Here is a 19,825-nt window from a genome sequence, read left to right on the forward strand (position 1 = left end):
AAATGGCAAATTAGGTCTTGTAGCTTTTTTGAGGGAAAATAAAGAAACACATGAGTGTGGGTCTAGAACAAAGGAAAATGTATTAGAAATGTAAAAGGGAAGAAGTAAGCAAGAGTTATCTCGATATACTCAGAATCTGACAGATTTGCCACTTCAATTTCTTCTTGCTGATCTCCAGTTTGAAGCAGTAGGTGCTTCAAACAGTATCTTTTCAGCCATATTGCAGGGAAATAAAAAGTTGCATTAAAAAAGTTCAAAATAGGAACCCAAGAATCTAGTCCTGAGCTTCTTTAATTATAAGTAGTAGAAAGTACTTCCTGGGAAAAAAGAGTTTGTATTGAGTCATGGTGATAGGTGTGGCTGTGCATGAGAGTGTCCCAGGGACACAGTAAAGCCAGAGCTGGTTAGATGTGACTTGTAGTGGGGCAGATGGAAAGAAGAACTAGCTGGACTCATTTTAGATGTTAGAAAAGGCATTTTGATTCCTCATTGCAAAAGTATTTCTGTGGTCTTCTAAATATTATTACTTGAATGTGATTCTCTAATAACAACAACAAAAAAAAAGTAGCAGCTTTTTCTGACAAATTATTAATGCTGTTTTGCATTAACAGCATAAATAACAGCTTGTAAAAGTGCTTCATTATGGACAATGACTTCTTGTTGGAAACCTCATATCTAATATGTCACAGAGATGATTGTATTCTGAAGACAACAGCTGTGTACCTGGAATGCTGGTCTCTACCTACAATCACAGTGTAGGGAGCCTGTAGAAGGCAACATGACTATTACAATAGACTCCAGGAACTAACTTAGTATATGGCAGCTGACAGAGTAAAAGGAATATATATAGGACATGATGGATGACAACATTAATGAAAATTAATGAATAAAGTTAATGAAAATTCTGGAGGACAGTGTAAGGCATCAGTCATGTCTGATTTTTTCCTCTCTCCTTCCTCATTAACGCTTATCTTTATCTTCACCCTTCTTTACTCTTTATTTCCTGCATTTTCTATATATTTTTGTATACTAAATCTTTTTATTTCCAATACCTACCTTTGTACTCATTATTAAGACAAATTAATTGAGTATATTAGTTTAAACTGCAAGGACTTCTGGCAACATCATCATACTTTGCAACTCATTAATTGGAATCTCCTGGAAAACCTCTTACCAAATTTTCTTTCACGTAATATAAAAAGAACAAGAATGGACAATAATTAATTTCTTTGGTTTGCAAAGAAAGTGCTATGACAGAGCTTAATTTGACTTGTTACTAACTCAATTTGCTTTTCTCTCACAGTTGTTTGGTGTGCAACTGTCTTTGACTATAGGGCTGTGATAGTATTCTTCTTTGAGCTACTTATTGTATTAGACCCATAGGAGGTATGAGTACAAAACTTGGTGTTCAGTGGGCTCTGTAGTGAAATGGAAAAAACTTTCTGCTAGGTAGTCTTGTACGCATTCTTATGAGAATGTATGATGACTGAGAAGAATACATTTATATTTAGTATATGCACTACTTTTTCTGTAAAGAAAGGCTAATTTAAGTATTTTCTGTGCAGGAATGTGTATATGGAGATTACCCAATCGGTACAATTGTCTGGGCATTTATCTTAACCATATCTTGCCTTGAAAAGTTTGTGCTAGAAATTAATACAAGTTATTCTTTGTTCTATGTAACTTTATAAAGTTGACTTTTTTAGTTTTTCTTTTAACATTTAAATAACTGATATACATAACAGTTACTGAAAATCTAAACAGCTTTAGAAATACTTCAGAAATACATGGTTGAGATGGCTTGCCAACCTGAAGAATGCATTGCAACTCTAATGTTCTCCTTCATTAATTCTATTTTTGTGGGAGTAATTTTGTATTGTTTAGATTATGAAAGAGTTATGGGAGGAAAAAATATGTTTTATCTGTTTCCCATCACATTTCCCAATCTCAACGCATCTAAAACTTTACATTAAATATGATTATCTCCTTGCTCCTTTAAGCTAGCATGGAGGTAGATGAAGCACCACTGCCTCTTTGTAGATAACTGTAACACTTGTCCATCTTCGGATTTCTGGAGTTTGTGGCACTCTAGTGCTATACCTGGCAGTAAAAAGGATGGAGAAAGACTGTCACGATTCTTTTGTCAAGTATCTTGCTAGATAACCTTTGGAATGCCAGTCAGGTAACCAGGGAAAGATATTAAGTGAGGCACAAAGCACTGTTAGTGTAATGAAAGGATGAAAGCAGAAGGAGTTGCCCAGAACACAGAAGAATGCAACATAAATATGTTAAAACATCTTTGGTGTTCAGCATCTGTTCCAGGAGGCACTACCATGGATTGTTGGTTGCAGATAGAATAATGGATTTTGATTGAAGCAGATCTTAGGGGTGAAATGTTGTCCTCAGCTGTATCACAAATGATATTTACTTCAAGGATCACAGTGGCTGTGACTAAACAGCATAGTCACTGTGATACAAGTGGCAGCCTTCATCTCATCTTTATTCAGATCAAAATCAAGGCTCCTAGGTACCTGAATGTGTTGTACCCCTGCCCTTAGACTTGAGAAGAGATGAAGATCTGTGCAGGCTACTTATGTAGGACTTGGGTCTTGGAAAGATTAGTGAGTCTCTTGCTCTGAATGTACATACCTTGCAACATTCAAAGTCTAGCATGCAGTTATTTTCTGCAGGTCTGTAGCATGGTAGATACATCCTGCTACTTAGATCCTGACAAGTCTCATGTACTTATTTAAATACATTTTCAGGGAGGGCAAGGAGTTTTATCTCCTACTTCATACACATACATGATATCCAGAAAAGTTCTGCTGTACACTTACTCTCGTGTTGTTTCTTTCGGCCTTCAGTTCTGAAATCTCCTCCTCCTTTTCAAGCAGCTGTTCCCTACATGCATTTAATTCTTTTGTCAGTGCAGCAAATTCCTATGGAATAAAATTGTGAAGTTACACAAGATGTAAACACAAAATTAATCAAATCTACATGCATTTTAAGATTTATATAATATTTAGAAACAAACACAACCTAACATCGCATATGTAAACACCAACACTTGTAATAAGCTTTTAAAATAATGCATTTTTCATTGAAAACCTAATAAATTTAATAAGAACCACCTATACAAAACACAGGCAGAGTTTTAGAAACAAGAGCAGGCCTGAGATGATGACAACATCCCCCAGACATAAATTATCAGAACTAAAGCATAAGAAATACGCAACTGGCCTATTCTGTAGCAAGAAAGACATTATAATTTTATGCACAATGAGGTTCAGCTCACTACATTTGCTTAGCAAGTTCTTTCGCCTTCCCATAATGCAGCTATTGTAATACAGCATGTGATAGAGAAACTATGGAATTCATTGATCAAATTCCATCTGGTAGCAGATTAGCAATATTTGCAGTAGTTAAAACAAAAATAAAACAAAAAAACACCCAGGTAGCTACCAAGTGGAGCTCTAATTTTTCTTGATGCTTAAATTTAACTACTAAAATGCATTTGGGCATCACAGTGAAAGACTCTAACATTCATATTTGTTAGTTTAGCATGAGTTTCCTAAGAAATAACAACATAAAATGAAGCAAAATTTTAAGTTGCTCCTGATGTTCTGTTAAGAACGCAACTAAACAATGATTACAAAACAAATCTTTCAGCTATTAGAATTAGTACTAATGTATCTTGATACACCATTGCTTTTATGCTTCAAAAAAAACACATAAAAATTTATGTATACCAATGGCAGTCACAGATTAAACATTAAGTTAATAACTAGAAGGTCTCAATGCAATCCAAAGTGGCAACTTTTATCCATAAAACTGAAAAGACTCTGTTTCTCATGAAAACAGTGAGGCAAACAATGAAAAAGCATTTGAAATATATAATCATGCCAGAAAGAAAAGTTGTCCAGATGAGCAGCACTGCTGCTAAACAAAAGCATATACATATTTAAAACTTTTAAGTTAATTGAGTTTGACTAAAATAATTAATAGCTGTTAAGACCACTCATGAGCAGCCAGGATTAAAGTGCCATCATTCCTAATTCCCCCAAGAATAAAGGAGTTTAAGAAAACAAAAACATGTCTAGGTGGCTTATCAGCTAGTAGGCTGAACCTGAGTCTAAATCTACTTCTTTAAGACAAAAGCTAGCAATGATCTCAAAAGAACTTGTTCTGCTGTCTCCCTTCAAGTTCTGGGAAGCAGCTTTTATCCAAACTGAAGCGCTTTTCAGTAGAAGTTTGGTTGGTATTCTTGGGTTCCTTCTGTTTTAATCAAATTTACAAATGGTTAATTGTATATTATTGATAATAATGATATTGTATTTTCAATAATATAGATGTATAATAATGTTATAGTTCCTGTATTAGTTTTGGAAATGAGAATTAAAACTCTGCTCACTTTTCAAAAATATTATTAAAGCTTTTGCCTATAGATCTTACTTTAGTAAGAAGTAGAAGTGTTATTCTCTATAGAGTTTTGCTTGAACTTCTCTATTTGGGGTTGTAATTAATGTCACATACTAAGTGAATATGCCATATTTAATGTAAGCCAGTGATTTCAGGTGAAGTTGAATTGGAATTCTAAAGCAGAGAAACACATATGCACATACTCCTTTTATAGTCTTATAAACTGTATAGTGCCACAGTGTGGAACTCTTGTTGCTAATATACATTGTTAATATTACCAGTATAAGCAGTATGATACTATTTTAATTTAACACTTTTAATTTCTTTGTATTGTTTTAGTTGTAATTTAAAGAGACTTTTGGCGTATGCTGTAGCATCTGGATGGGTGACAGGTGTTGGAAAGGACAGCAAGGATCATCTGGTGACTTGCAGTAACAGTTACTGTAAGGCAAAGCAGTCTGTGAACATGCTTTTCTTGTTTTGCTTGGAAACAGAGAAATATATGAGTTTATAAAATTGTACATTCTTTGCTGTGCCAAGACAAGCCTACTAGCAGCAGTATGATCCCTAGTGCTTTGGCCAATATAATCTCAAATAATTCAGTATTTGAGTTTTACTATTTTGTTGAACAGTGTGGATTTTATTCTTTAAGAAATTTAATCTTTCCTTTGCTTAAAAATAAACCATTAAGCAAAATTATGCTCCGTGAGTTTGATACTTAACCATTTCTTCTCAGCCTCCAAATATCTTCAGTCTATACCCATAGTATTACTATCTAGTTTGGCTGGGCTGCATGTATCCAGTACCTTAGACTTTTTCCTTCAGCTGCTGACACAGCTCCTTCACACCTTTTAATTATTCAGTTGCTGCTGTTCTCTGAAATTCCTGTGTTATAGTATCAGAATTTACAAGAACACTCACTTCTTCATACCTGTGGAGCTAAAGTGGTCACTTCGCTCTTTTTATCTGAAGGACCAGTGGCTGTTCCTGAATCTGAACAATGATAGTATTTTTCTTGGTGTTTGTTTTGTATGTGTTTTACAGGGAAAGTCTCAAAGTGAAAACTGAGTTTGCCCTAGAGCTTTACAAATTACTTCTGTCATGTTTGCTTTGACAAATTAACAACTGCGATAAAAGCTCACAATAACTTACTTTTCAATTCATGTTACCATAACTACAAGTGAAACCCATTTTAAGTATGTCCTCCCTTTCAGCCCAAGGTATCGCTGAGATATGACACTGTAATGCTCCAGAGAACATGGTTCTCCCACAGGTTAGAAACAAAGCAAAACATATTTTTGTTTTATCCAGTTATGTAATAAACAACACGTGATGATAATGACCTCCGCTCCTGCAATTCCCCCTGATTTACACAGGGATCAAGGGAATACTGTCATCTGAAATTACTGTTCGCAACCGAAATCTTGCATGGTCAGTCATACTTTGTGGGCCCCGAAGGTGGGATCTGTTGCATAACTAATGTGACTTGACATGTACAACCTCACTCTAAAAGCTTATGTAGAAGTTGTTGGGATATAAAGCTAATTAAGAAATAAAGAGAATCAAAATGATGAAAATTATGCAGTTGATTTCACTGCTCTTATATTACAAAATGGTAACAAGACACTAACTTTTTTTATGGGAAACAACTAAAGAATGTATTTTTTTGTCACCTGAATAAACAAAGTCGTGGGGCCTATTTGATCTGCTGTTTCCCTTGTTGTCTTAATACTTGGGCTATAACACTCAGTCTGACTGAAAAATAGCTGACTCAAAATGACAGCCCTTCACTTATCCCATGCATATCTTTGAAGAGAGGGCAGAAGCCTCAAAAAACAAATTCAGTGGAAATTTGTGACCACTGAAAGGACAATTTGGCGTTACAAATCTGAAAGTCAAGGACTTCCCCTGGCGTAGCAGCTGAGAGCGCAGGCTTGAGGGTGCCCGGGAGAGGGGGAGACCACAGGGACAGGCAAGCTGACAGTGCTGCCAGATGTGCTGGCAGCAGGGCTGTGCAGGGAGGCGTGCCACAGCATCCTTACCATTACATATCTGCCTCTAGGGGTGGCTGAACAAATGCTGCTTTCTCTGCTTATTGTTCCCAGGAAGGGTTTGCAAGGATCATTTTTTTCATGGACTAATACACATAAAACCTATATAACAATCCTCATAGGTGAGGGCATGCCAGAGAAATGAGACTTCAGAGCTGCAACACTTCATTGTTCAGCTTGTGAGTACAGCCCAGTATGGAGAGAGTTGAACTCAAATGAAAATGCAAACAGCCTCTCATCATACATACTTGTACTGAAAGAGTGAATCTATTTTGTAAGCCCTTCCCTCACCCCAACCTCCCTAAAAAAAAAAAAATAGAAAGAAAGAAAAAGAAAATTCAGTTTCACAGAGGATGGGGTGTATTCAGCTCATAATCTGTTCCTCTGGAACTGCCTTTGAAATGCAGTTCATTTCAGAATGAAAGAATGAACTAATCTCTACACAGGGTAAGAATGGTTAGGCCTTGTAATTTCTGTTTTGCATTCAACGCTGTTTATGTAGACAGAGTTACCTTCTTAAAAATTTAGAGGTAAATCATTTAACAAGAGAAATTATGATATGTGACAATTCTCTGGGAGTTTTAACCTTTCATTTATTATGTTTTAATTCAATTCAGTTTTCTTAAATTGCACATTCTTTCTTTTCTAATTATTCCTTCATTGCAAATCTTGCTCAAAACTCTCCATGCTTTTTAAAATACCAAAGATTTACTTTAGTCATTTCACTCCTACTAGAACAGAAATTTCAATCTTGTTGACAGCAATTAGTAATACAAAAGACTAAGAAGTTCTGGATTAAAGTCACCATTTATCTTACTATTGAAGAGCCATAATTATAGCCCATGATTCTAGATTAGGTTGAATGATACAATTCAATATTTGGGTTTAGTGTCAATCTTCTGAAATGTGGAAATGGCCACATCATATGTAATGAGTGAATCTATAATATGAACTTTGAATTACTTTGTTTAACTCATACCACTGGTTCAGATAGGGAAAGTGAGATGTTATCTGGTCTTAGCCACTAATATGCTTCAAACTATCCAGGAATTACCATGTGTGTTTATTTATTTAGTGCCTGCAAAATATCAAGCATGTGAAAAGTATGATTAAATGCGACAATGTGAGAAACTATTAATTCACAGAGAAAAATGAAGAAGAGGAGATTCCTGTTTCATAAGAGAGAAAATTAACTCTGTAACACAGGGGATTTGTGAACTCACACTCCATTTATTTTTTTTTTGGAACTGTGGGCATTGTCTGAGATTCTGAAGTATGCAGACACTTTCCCACACAGAAGCACACAATCAGTGCTTCTTGGAAGAAATTGAAAAAAAAAAACAAAAAAACTTTTCAGGGGTTTAGAGCCAATGCTAACAATGCGAACAACAAATAATATCAACACTTCTACTGAACAGAAAATGGGATGAGAACTGTTGCATAGTTCTCCATCAAGAAATAATTACTTCTTTAAATACTCCATTGAAACTATATTATATTTTGAACTAACTCTCGCAAATATTTACTTTTAAAACTATTTCTTTCTGGGTAGAAGAAACCATCTCATACTAATACAGCCCCTATTTGGACGGCCTACTATTGTGAATGTAGTATTTACTGTTATGACTGTGGTCCCAAATTAAAACAGATGTAATTGGATATTCCAAGCAAAAATAAAATCCCACATCTCTTTTATTACCTAAAAAACAGCACTTATATTTTTCTTCTACAAAGCTCCAGAAAGGAATAAGAGAGAGCGAAGGATTATAACAAATGTACGTCTCACTAAGGCCTTTGAACATATTGAATTAGCTCAGACACATATGTATATTTTGGTTTAGCTTTGCAGCATATGTAACCTAGCTTTTAAAAAAATGTTATCTAATTTCAGTAACTATATCATGTTACTTTCATGATTTTTTGAAGCATGAGTAGCTCAATTGTATTCTAACATATATTTTAAGTCATCCAAAAAGAAACTTATATGATAGCTATTTAAATATTAGTTCAACTGACAGTAGTTCAAGATAAAGATAATGGGAAGAACATACAGCTGTCAGGTCTTGTGGTGTATTCTGCCTAGTTTTCCTGCTGTAGGACACACTTGCCATGGAAAGATGCAGTTCTACAGATTTTTGAAGCCAAAGTAGATCTCCCTAGCAACATGAACATCGTGGCAATTGTTTTATATGTGCTTTGCTTCTTACTAATATGAATACTGAAGCACAGAGCATTTATAACCAAATTAAACAGCTTAATTTCTTCTATTTCAGAATGTTCTACCACACATAGTATATTTTGTAGAAGTATTAGTCAAGTAAGATACTACATCAACATGCTTGTCAGAAGTATTGTAAATTGGAGTTGTAGTGAATCTTGCTTCAAGTCATGTTACTGAAGTTTGGAAGTGAATCAGCTGTATAATAAAGGAGATTGTACTATCAGCTAAATCCATTCAATAATAAACGCTTTGTTCCACAGATATTCATATTAATTTCCTCTAATATAGTTCTGATATAGTTATGCTGCAGAATTTACAAGAGTATGTCTTGATGATTAAATACTGTACTGTATCAAAACTGATGACAATTTACTATTCCATAGTAACAAATTCAGAATCTATGCAATACAGAAAAAGAGCAAAATGACAGACTAAGACCTGTCTTAGACCCTAATTTTCTAAGGGACTGATGTCAAAGGAAAATGGGATTAACTTTATTCCAGCTGATGAGAAGAATATTTTTCCAGATATTAAAATATTATAAATGTGAAATGGTTCCAGAGAAATAGCATAAACAAATAATAAATTTCTGTATTGATTACAAGACTACCCATTGCCAGCAGATTAATTTTATGCTTATAATCCTTTTTTTTTTTATTGCAAAATTGAAATAAACACAAAATAATAAAGGAAATCTCCCTTCCTAACATGAAAGTTATTGAAGTACTTTACAGACTGTACAAATGCTTCTGCATATAAACACATACACACAACTCTCAATTAGAAGGCAGATTGAGGTCAGTACATTGGCTTAAGAAATAACCTAAAATAAGTCCTGACAGAGGGAATATATAAAGGATGAATGTAAGATGCAACACACACTTACCAGTAAACAGAACAGCCCTTTTCTTATAATGTTGGTAAGTAATCTTATTTTATTGCCAAGTGCAGCTTAAAGTCTGGTTGATTTTTAGTACATCTGATGCACAGTTTAAACTCAACTTTCTTAGCTTTGACTTCTTTCTTGGCACAGCATCTTGTTTTCTTCCAAGCAAACATGACAAAACACAGAGTGACCTTTACTTCTCCCTCATTTTAAGGAACATACACTGTTATGACACTTGTCTCCTTCCCTTCACCCTCAGCATTTTCTCTGGGTGAATCTTATCCCTGATCACTAATTCAGCTATTAATAATAGGTCAGTAAGTCTGCTATTCTGATTAAGAACACATCCTTCCTTTCACAGCAAAATTATACTCTTCCCTTTTCATAACGCATTAAAATGAGATTCAATCATTAAATATTTTAAGTATACGTTTTTTTTTAAAGTCACTTTATAAAATCAAGCCACAAGTATTTGATGTTTTGGACATTTTCCACTGTCGCCCATTTCTTCACAAAGTTGCTCACAGTGGAAGAAATGTATATAAAAAAGAAGGAAGGAGAAAACATGGAAAACATGTACTTGCTTAATTCTGTTATTTTGAATAACACTCCAAAAAACTTCTGAATATTAAACAAAGTTTAACAAATAACTCTTCAAGTTAAAAAAAATCAAATTCTTATTTTTTCATCAGACAAAAGAATTGTCAAAGAAAAATGAGAATCAAGTCTAGTAAATGACGTCATGAATCTACAGAGCTCTTTACCTAAACTATATTTGACCTTTTCCTTTCACAAAAAGATGCAGCCATCCTCTTGCAAGTCTATGAGATTCTTCAGTATGTCAGATTTTCAATGTGAATTTTATTTCACCTCATTTGTGTTGTATGTTGGAAAAAACTCTATATTCAAGGTGATCATTGAAGATGAACATAGCAGAAGGTACATTTAGGAAGTGAATGAACCAACATGCTTTTGGGTTGGACAAAGCCTAACAACATAGAACTCTTTATATTTCTAAATAGGACTCCTATTAAGTGAATTGAATGAACAGTCTCATTTGCCCTAGAGGTATTTGTTCCTGGTCAGGCTGATCCTAGTCTAAGCTTATTTGAAAAAAGTGAAAAAAATCCCAGTTTTAGATATCATGGACCACTTTACAGTTGGTATCGCTGGTGGCAATTGCCACTAGGAATTATGGACTGGTAGTTATTATCCTACTATTACAAGTGCTAGTATCCAAGTGGAGCAGTATGAGGCAGTTTGACTCTTGCAGGAGATAACAAGGCAATCAACCAGTCAGGATGAATATCAGGAAGTCCAAATTGTAAGCTTTTATGTCTCACTTCAGAGAATGAAAATGGAATAAATGGTATTCGGAAGATATTTCTATTTTTGAGTTTATGACAATATGTATTGTTTCACTCGTGAATTCTACTGCTTGATCCTTTAATTTAGATGACTATAAAACATATTTACTTTTATGATGGAACTGCATTTACACGTAACTCTTGGTGTCTCTACTGGAGTTAATTTAAGCCATATATTTCATTAATCTGCTTTTTATTTGATAAGAAATGTAAGATACAACATGTTTCTTTTTTAGTAATGTTTTATCAATCACTACATTAAATCTTCTACTGATTTACTAGCTCTACAGTTGGTCCAAAGAGGAATTTAATATCCAAAAAGTACACATATTTACCTTAAGAAGGAATTCCAATTTTGCTCTTTCCAGCAATCTGTAATGGAACATTTGCTTTTTTTACACACATTGAGAGTAACATTAAAATTTATTCAAACTTTGCTTTACACTGTACACAAGGTAAAAAAGTTATTAACAATGAATTTTCATTTGGTCTATATTACTATGACAGGCTTTTAAAACTTCAATAGAGAAAACAAGATAATTGGTTGCAGATGTTCTTCATAAAGAAGTATTATGAGTTGTTAATTATTGACAGAGACATTGTCCTGAGGAAAAACATACATTGTACAGACATACAGAACACCAAGTTAAAGAATGGTATATTTTATATCAGAAATTGCAAAGCTACCACTAGCCTCTGTTCCTCACTAATAAAACATCTTGATATTATGTTAACTTTCAGACATTAGCAATGTCATCCTTATGCTGTCACCAATTACTAAAGCCTCGAAATCTTTTTTATAAGAATATAGGATAATTGATGCAAAACATATAACAGAATTTCAACTCTGAAAATGCAGTGAGTAAATACCTTTTTTTTCTCTCTGAAGAGAGAAGTTGATAAAGTCCTGTAGTTTATAAAATATGATTATGATTGCAAAAATAAATATTATCTTAAAAGCCTTTATTGATTTTGAGTCAGAAAAAATAATTTAGTGCTCTTCATTCAAGAAAAATGGGACACTAAATAATAAGTTTCAATTAATTGACATTTTCACTGGTGTTCATTCACATGCTGTGCTCATCAATGGTGATAATTTATAAATTATCTTGTCTTCAAGTCATAGCATATTCATGGGCTATGAGAAGCAGTTCTAGAGCTCTGAAGGACTCTGGTGGTTGCAGTCAATAAATAAATAAGAAATTTACATCAAAATAATATCAAATTAGCTATAAACTTCTGAGCTGCCTACTGGATAGATGGCCCAGAGGCTGATATTGCTCAGAGCCTAGGCAGTTTGTCCACATCTTTTTGTTTAGCTCTTCAGGCACAGAATCACAGAATCATAGAATCATTTTGGTTGGAAAAGATCTTCAAGATCATTAACTACAAGCACTTAACACTATTGAGGCTACGAATAAATGATGTCCCCAAGTGTCATAGCCACACATCTTTTAAATTACCTCCAGTAATGAAAACTCATCACTTCCCTAAGTAGCCCCTTCCAAAGGTTGACCAGCTTCTCCATGAAAAAATTATTCCTAAGATCCAATCTAAATCTCACCTGATACTCAAGGAAACTTGAGGCCATTTATTTGTGTCCTACCACTTGTCATCTGAGAAAAGATGCTCTCCTCACTACAACTTCAGGCAGTTGTAGAGAGTGATAAAGTCTCAGTCTCCTCCAGACTACACAGCACCAGTTCTGTCAGCTGCGCCTCAATTTATCTTGAAAGTACTGAAGTTCCTTCATGAGCATCAATGTTCTTCTCTGAATGCATTCTAACACCTCAATGTCTTGTAGCGGAGCCCAAATCTGGATGTAGTACTCAAGATGCAGTCTCACCACTATCATGCACAAGGGGATAATTACTTCCCTAGTCCTGCTGGCCACCTCATTTCTTTCACAGGCCAGAATGCCATTGGTATTCTTGGTTTCCTGGGCACACTACTGGCTTGTGTTCAGCTGGCTGTTGACCAGTACTACCTGGCCCTTTCCTGCTGGGCAAAGATCATTTCAAATCCTTCTCCACCTTTCTCAGGAGATGTCCAGGCAATGACTGGCTGTCAGGCAACAAAGGCTCCTGTCATCCCTCAGCACCATGCCTCAAGGGACAGAGGCAGACCTGGCTTTGCCAACAGAAGGGGCAGACCTCCTCTCTGTTCCGCTCCTAGTGCCAGCATTTTGCCAGCAAAGGCAGCCCAGTGGGAAAGCTTAAGTCAGTAGTGGGCAGCCCATGCTGACTGCTCCTACCTCCTGCCCTCACTCTGATCAGAAGATTTCAGCCAGGCATCAGGAGTGGAGTGGGACACAAAATCATGGACATGACCTGCATCTGGCCCAACTAGAACGTGCTGCAGCTGCCTTTCCGGGAACTTCAGGCTCTTTTGTCCTCTTTTCCACACAGGGCTTCCCTGGCCCCTTCACTATGCTGCTTTCTCTGTGATGCTATGGGGGATAGGATGGCTGCCTGCGCCTCCCAAGGGCCTGATCTGGCCTCTCTCCACAGCCAGGAGCTCAGTCTGGAACTATCAGCCCACAAACAAATGTTGCGGGAGGAATTTGGCAACAGGGCCCATCTCCCCTCCCATCTTGTGATGGCACTGCTGAGAGTGGCTATCCAAGAGTTCTCAGAATAGGAGATTTAAGGAGATACCTGGGCTCCATCAGCTTCCCAAACTACACTTTCATTGCCTCACAGCACAGACTCCAACCTGACATGGGAGCCTCTGACCCTGTTGGCTCTGAGTGATCAATGGACATAACCAGGCAATGGATTGTAACTACATGGCCCTCACTGCTTATCCTGGGGTGCTGGCTCAGCCTGGCTCATTCCAGAATTCCTGCTGAGCACATCTGCAAGGCTTGGAGGTTGAGAGGGTTCTGTGCAATGCCTGGGGACTCTCAGTGTCTATCCCTGCAGTTTCTGTTCTTTTGTGTAAATGGCTTTTCCTAAAATAATCAATGGAAAGCATTATCCTCCCTTGCCTGTCAGCCAGACCAGCATGAGGGATGTGCATATGTGGCTATAAGAATATAGAAATAAAACAATCATCAAAATGAACTTTGAAGAGAGTAAAGATCTGGAGCTAGCTTCTGCCTGTTTATATATTCCTTCCTGCTGACTGGAGACATTCAGAGTCACAATGACGAACACAGAAACTGGCAGCAGGAATCACATTTCAACTGTACATTGCAATTGCTATATTGTGCTTGTCTTATGATTTCAGTATATTGCTAGATCACTTTTCTAAATCAAAATCCCATGTACTGTTAAACATCTTCAAATAAGTGAATTTTATATTAGCCATTAAACTCTCCCTGTGTGGAATACCTAAATGAACATGGTCAGATGGTATTGGGCTCTGAAAGCCTGAGAGCTCAGCAGTAGAAATTCAATAACTTCCACAGATTTCTTCACTTCTTTAGAAACTGAAGACATTATGCAGGCATCAGTGGAAAATGTTAATTTATGTCCAGGCTCTACTAAAATGACAAGCCACATAACTACATTATGGATACAGTCAGAGTTTCAAATCATATGAATAAAACTACTATTCCGAGAGACCGTAAAATGTTTCCAGAAGTTTCAGCTGCATTGTCAAACCTCTTTGGAGTAACAACATATGAATGACTCAGACTCAAAAGCTTTTTCCATGAATTGAATTTTTGTTGAGTTGAAATAGGTTTCTATGGTAGCAATAATGCTATAAATGATTCCCTGTGGCTTAAAAGTGCCAGGCAGCAGCAATGCCTCTAGCACCTACTGCACTATTTTCAGTCACAAAAAGAATTCATGCAGGGGCCCAGATGACAATGTACCTCATTAGCTATGCTCTCCATCAGATCCGTTGAAGTAGTGAGGCTAACCAGGTCTGAAACTTAGTCCCTCACCGTAGTAAATCTGGCCAAAGTAGATCTCATAAAGCCTTAATATTTTGGGAACTTTTAATTCAAAAAAGCTGTCTGCATCTTGATAACCTAAATCAAAGGATGGAGTAGTCTATTTGTTGGGATTCCTCTATCCTGACTTAGAAGTCTGACTTGATGCCACTCTCAAAAGTCAATCAGACTTACAAGTCTAAACCAGTAAACTTCATTCAAAGGAACAAGATCTAAACTTTCACAGTTTGACAAATAGAACTGAAGCTTTTATGTCTTCTGAAAATGTTAAAAAACAAACATATCATCCCTTCACAGCTTTGAAAATTTTGCCTTCAGTAGTGTAATGCATAGAAACACTCTCACATTAAATTCAAATACATGGGTCATCATCTCTGACTGACCCAAGTGAATGTAACAGAAACTTCACATTCAGTCCTTATGCTCTAAAATGCCATACACACACCACATTTATTTCACATTAAGTTGTTTTCACTAATTTCTATCAGTATGCCTAGAAACTATACCTGAGGTTTAATATTTCACTATATTGGATGGCATAAAAGGAGAGAAAAATATGGTTTATCTCTGAAGGAACTTACTGCCTAAGAATAAAATAGGAAGCTGTAAATTGCCAGGGACAAGTCAGAGGTAATGTGACAATGTGACATATAACTGGCCTCAGCTACATACTGCATAATCATTTTCCTGATAAATCAACAGAAAAAAGACAGACATCACTGACATGTGGGCTGACAAACAGGCAGCAATTCAGAAGAACTGAATTATACATTTTCATATGGTAGATGGGTCTGTATTGAGTATGCTCACCCTCCATGCCTTTATTGCTATCTCTTCCTTTAGAGAGTCTTGGGTGAGCAGCATGGCCATATTACCTTTTGACATCAGCTCACTTTTCAGTTAGAGCTCTCATTTCTATTCTTTCTCATCTTTGTGTAGAAACAACATCATAAATGTAAACAAAGGAAACCTATTCCTCCTTTTCCTGATTAACAGAAAAATTTTTATAGCAAAATTTACTAGCTATGAAAATTGTATTAAATTGTAAGTAGAAAGCAAACAAAATAATGTCAGAAATCTGAATAATATCTGAGACTGAAGGGAATTACCGGTGCTGCTCTGACAACTATGCCTCCTACTTTATTGTGCTGGCCCACAACCTCAGAGGTGGATGTTGGTGGCATGGCAGTAGGGACTGAACCTTCCCACAAACATTCCATTTCATTTTGTTGCTGCGAGACAAATGGCAGCAGAGGGGCACTCTGAGAAAGTGGCATCTGATCTGGAAGTACATATGAAGCAAAGGTACGTCGCTAAATTTCCCCATGCAGAAAAGATGGATCCTACTGACGTTCACTGATGCTTACTGAACATTTTTGGATACCAAAAAGTGCACAGAGGAATTCAAATACACCTTGGCTTCATATGCACCCCCATGTCAGACATAATTTTATCAGACTGCCCCTCTGCTGCCATCTGTGGCACAGCAGCAAAACTGGAAGAGTTGAGAGAGGTGTAAATGTATTAGAAAATCAAAATAAGGGAAGACTATCAGTTTTCTATAATTCCAGGGACAGCATACCCTAGAGTTAGATTTAGAGGCAAACTTACAGTTGCAGTCATGTCATTTATGACAAATAATATTGTTTTAAATAGACAGGCAGGTAAATCACATATTGATTAACTTTATCTAATAATAAATAATACACCTTGAGAAACTGCATCTTTTCAAAGACAGTGTTTAAGGGTATAGCTATTAATCATAATTGATTCATCCTCAAGGTAATTATTGATTCTTATCCAATATTTTAAAACAAATTGAGTTCAAAAAATGGTTAGTTCTGTATCTATTTTCTTTAAATAGAAAGATCAAAGAAACTGTTTATGGAACAATAACAACAAAAAAATGTATTACAAAGTTTAGATAATTAGTATAAGTACAGTAGTGGTTCCTAACAAAGATTCATTAATAATACTTGCCTGAAAAAGAAAAAACCTTCTGAAACTAAGTGAAAATATTAAACTCTTTTTGTGTGACAGTAAGAAAAATCAGACTTTCTAGTGTAAGCTTGGGCTAATAATATTTCAGTAAATTTCAAATTATATTGCTCTAGCAAAAGTAGTAGATCAAAGAGACAAAGCGCCAGATTCTCACCTGATGAAACTGAGCAAAATATACTGAAGTCAATAGTAAAGTACTTCTTTAATTCACAAACATTAGACCATCTTAAGATGAACCTCTGTGAGTTTTGAAATCAGTAAATCCTTTTTCCAAACAAGCTATTTTTATACCTTTGATAATATTGTAAAGTGGAAATGAGTTCGGATTGTATCCTTGTAATCTACTCTCAAATAGATTGTTGCTCTTCTGCTCCCCTGTAAGGATTATGTCCTTCAGGAGGCCCAGAATGAGCTCATGTCAAGACATCAAGAACTTAATAGAGAAAACCATTTACCTAGCATATGTCCCATATCTAAATGTGCTTCACAGTATTCTCAGCTGATTGTTTTTCAATTCTCTCATGCAGCCACTCAAAGCGAATCTATTGTCTATTCCTCAAATACAATACTAGTTAATTCCATAAATCAAGATGCGATTAATTGAATTTTGTTAGCAGTTTTTAATCTTCATCTGGAGGATTTGCCCGTATAGAATACAGGAGAACTCTTGTTTTATTCATAACAAATACCAACAATTTAATTTTCACATGCAGATTTTGCCTGCTTCATCAGCTAAAATCAAACAGGAACACTCCAGAGGCACACTGATAAAACACCCTCACAGTGTACTCAGAGAGTAACCAATTTCTGGATGTCCTTGTAAGTTTATAAACCTAGAAACTGAATAACTCAGAATGCTAAAATAAAATAATGTTCACATTTATTTTTAAAATAAGCATTTCAAAAATGTTTTATGTAACATTTATTACGCTTTCTCACTCTCAGTTTTTCATAACTGCATTCATAGTATGCTCACAATAGAAAGTTAGACAGAGTCAGACTAATTTTGGTAAGTCTGCTGCTTAATCTACTGTAAACTAAAAGTTTTCTTTTTCTATCTGTTTAAATCTTACTAGAAACTTAAAAGAGTTTGCTTGTTCAAGTATAAGAATACTCAAACCAAAAAATCAGAAAATATGCATTAAAATCAAATATGCATCAAAAAATAAGCAAAATTTGTTCATTATTTGTCTTTGGAAGAATATATTACTGTTTTTATGCATCTAGCAGACTACAGGAGGCCTTTCTAGAATTATATTCATGAGGTTCTTTTCCTGCTCATTTGTCTATAAATAATGTTTCTTCTTTGTCCTTTTGGTTTAATTTTTAAATATTTTCCTTATTTCAAATCATCCATCTCTTCACACTTCTCCCTTACCCTATTATTATGCATTACTGTATAATTATGTCTATCATGACTTTTACTGTGTAAAATTGAAGATAAAAGAATAAGAAGCAAAGCGATGCTAATAATTTGGTATCACTGGGTCTGTATGATGTATAATACAAAGGATGGACATACATAGATAAAAAAGCACATTTTACATGCAAATAATATTTGTACATAGTGAAGGTCAGACAACAAATAACTAACGGATGACAAGCTCTTCTAAAATTCTTTTGTGCTCCTTTTCTTCACCTAGATTAAAATGTAACAAATGAAGAAAACTGAGGATTTGCTATATCACTACCCAGGTAACCTTTTATAGGATTAGTAAGTATGAATGAAAAAGTAATGGGGCAATACAAAGGTCAGGTAAAACTGAACCTCTGCAGATCATATTCCCATTTCTATCTTGTAAACATAAACTAATTTACACTGCAGCAGCATTAGAATGCAAACATAATATTTATGGAGCATTTACCCAAATTTATTTTAATGATGCACATCATTCAGATAAAGCAAATAAATATGCTGCATTTGAAATATACAACTTACACTTCTGATGGTATAGATTGCTTTTCTTGGCAGCTCCTTTGGGAAATTGAAATCGTGTTTAATTTTTTCTTATTATACGTATATTTAATCATTACTGTATAAAACATTCATGCATGTCCAAATCAATGACTTCCTTGGTCTTTGCTGTAAGTTTTTTCCTCTGATCTTTGGTCACATGCAATATCAGCATACTTCCCAGTTATCTCTAACTCCAATCTGCTGAGAGCATGAAAGAAGTACTTAAGTAATACTAACCTTTAAAATAATTCCTTTTATTTCTCAGGGGCATGTTCGTTTCGTCTTAGAAGATGAACACTACTAATAGCAATTTAATAAACCAGATCTATTAACGGAGGAAACAATCACAACAAAATTTTAATCTAGCTGCTTGAAATGTAATATAGATGTTTATATGCAGATTTACAGCAACATTCTCTTAGAAGAATGCAAGAGTGTCATTTAGGTGCCAATACCTAAATGGGTTATGGTTGTCTACAAAGTGTTCCATGCATATAAGACACTGTCATATCATTGTCTATGGTTGCTTCCATCTGAAATCAGGATACCCTCTGAGGGAGGGGCACATCTGTTGTGCTTCCACTCTGACTAAGCCTCTAGACATGAAAACTCTTTGCTATGTAAACTGACATATTTCCACAAAAAGTTTTCATTTCCATGCTCTTTTTCAGCTGGGAGTGTCATGTCATTAAAATCTTACTTCTCCACTCTACTTCTCATCAGTCTAACTTTTTCTAAGTCTCTCACAGCCACCAGCTCCTGCTCCCACTGGCGCCTCTGGTCCTCCGCCTGCTTCCAGACTCCACACTTAAATGTTCCATTGTTATTTTCTTTCCTCTTCCAGTCTTAGGCTGCCCATTTCAATCTCATCTTTATTTCTTTCTAGCCCAGGATTTTTCTGCTTTAAATTAGAGATCTTTCTTCTCTGCCTCCCCTTGGTTCCAGCAAGGCACCACAGCAGCAAGGGAGAGAAAGACTTCTAGGCTTATTAAGCAATAGTTGTGCTCCAAAACCAAGAG

General features: G+C 35.6%; 1 protein-coding gene across 14 annotated transcripts in view; it reads right to left on the minus strand.

The window, feature by feature from the left end:
• Positions 1 to 19,825, minus strand: part of PPFIA2 (PPFI scaffold protein A2) — a 296,261-nt gene that overhangs the window by 103,282 nt on the left and 173,154 nt on the right. For 13 of the 14 annotated variants that reach the window (XM_085221991.1, XM_085222064.1, XM_085221997.1 and 10 more), the window contains one exon: positions 2,838 to 2,939. In XM_085221991.1, coding sequence (XP_085078117.1) covers positions 2,838 to 2,939 — 102 coding nt within the window. Of the gene's footprint in view, positions 1 to 2,837; positions 2,940 to 11,279; positions 11,317 to 19,825 lie in introns of all 14 variants that reach the window. The other variant, XM_085222058.1, reaches the window with a different exon arrangement.

Source organism: Meleagris gallopavo, chromosome 1, assembly GCF_905368555.1.
Source record: "Meleagris gallopavo chromosome 1, MGAL_WU_HG_1.1, whole genome shotgun sequence".
NCBI classification, from domain to species: domain Eukaryota; kingdom Metazoa; phylum Chordata; class Aves; order Galliformes; family Phasianidae; genus Meleagris; species Meleagris gallopavo.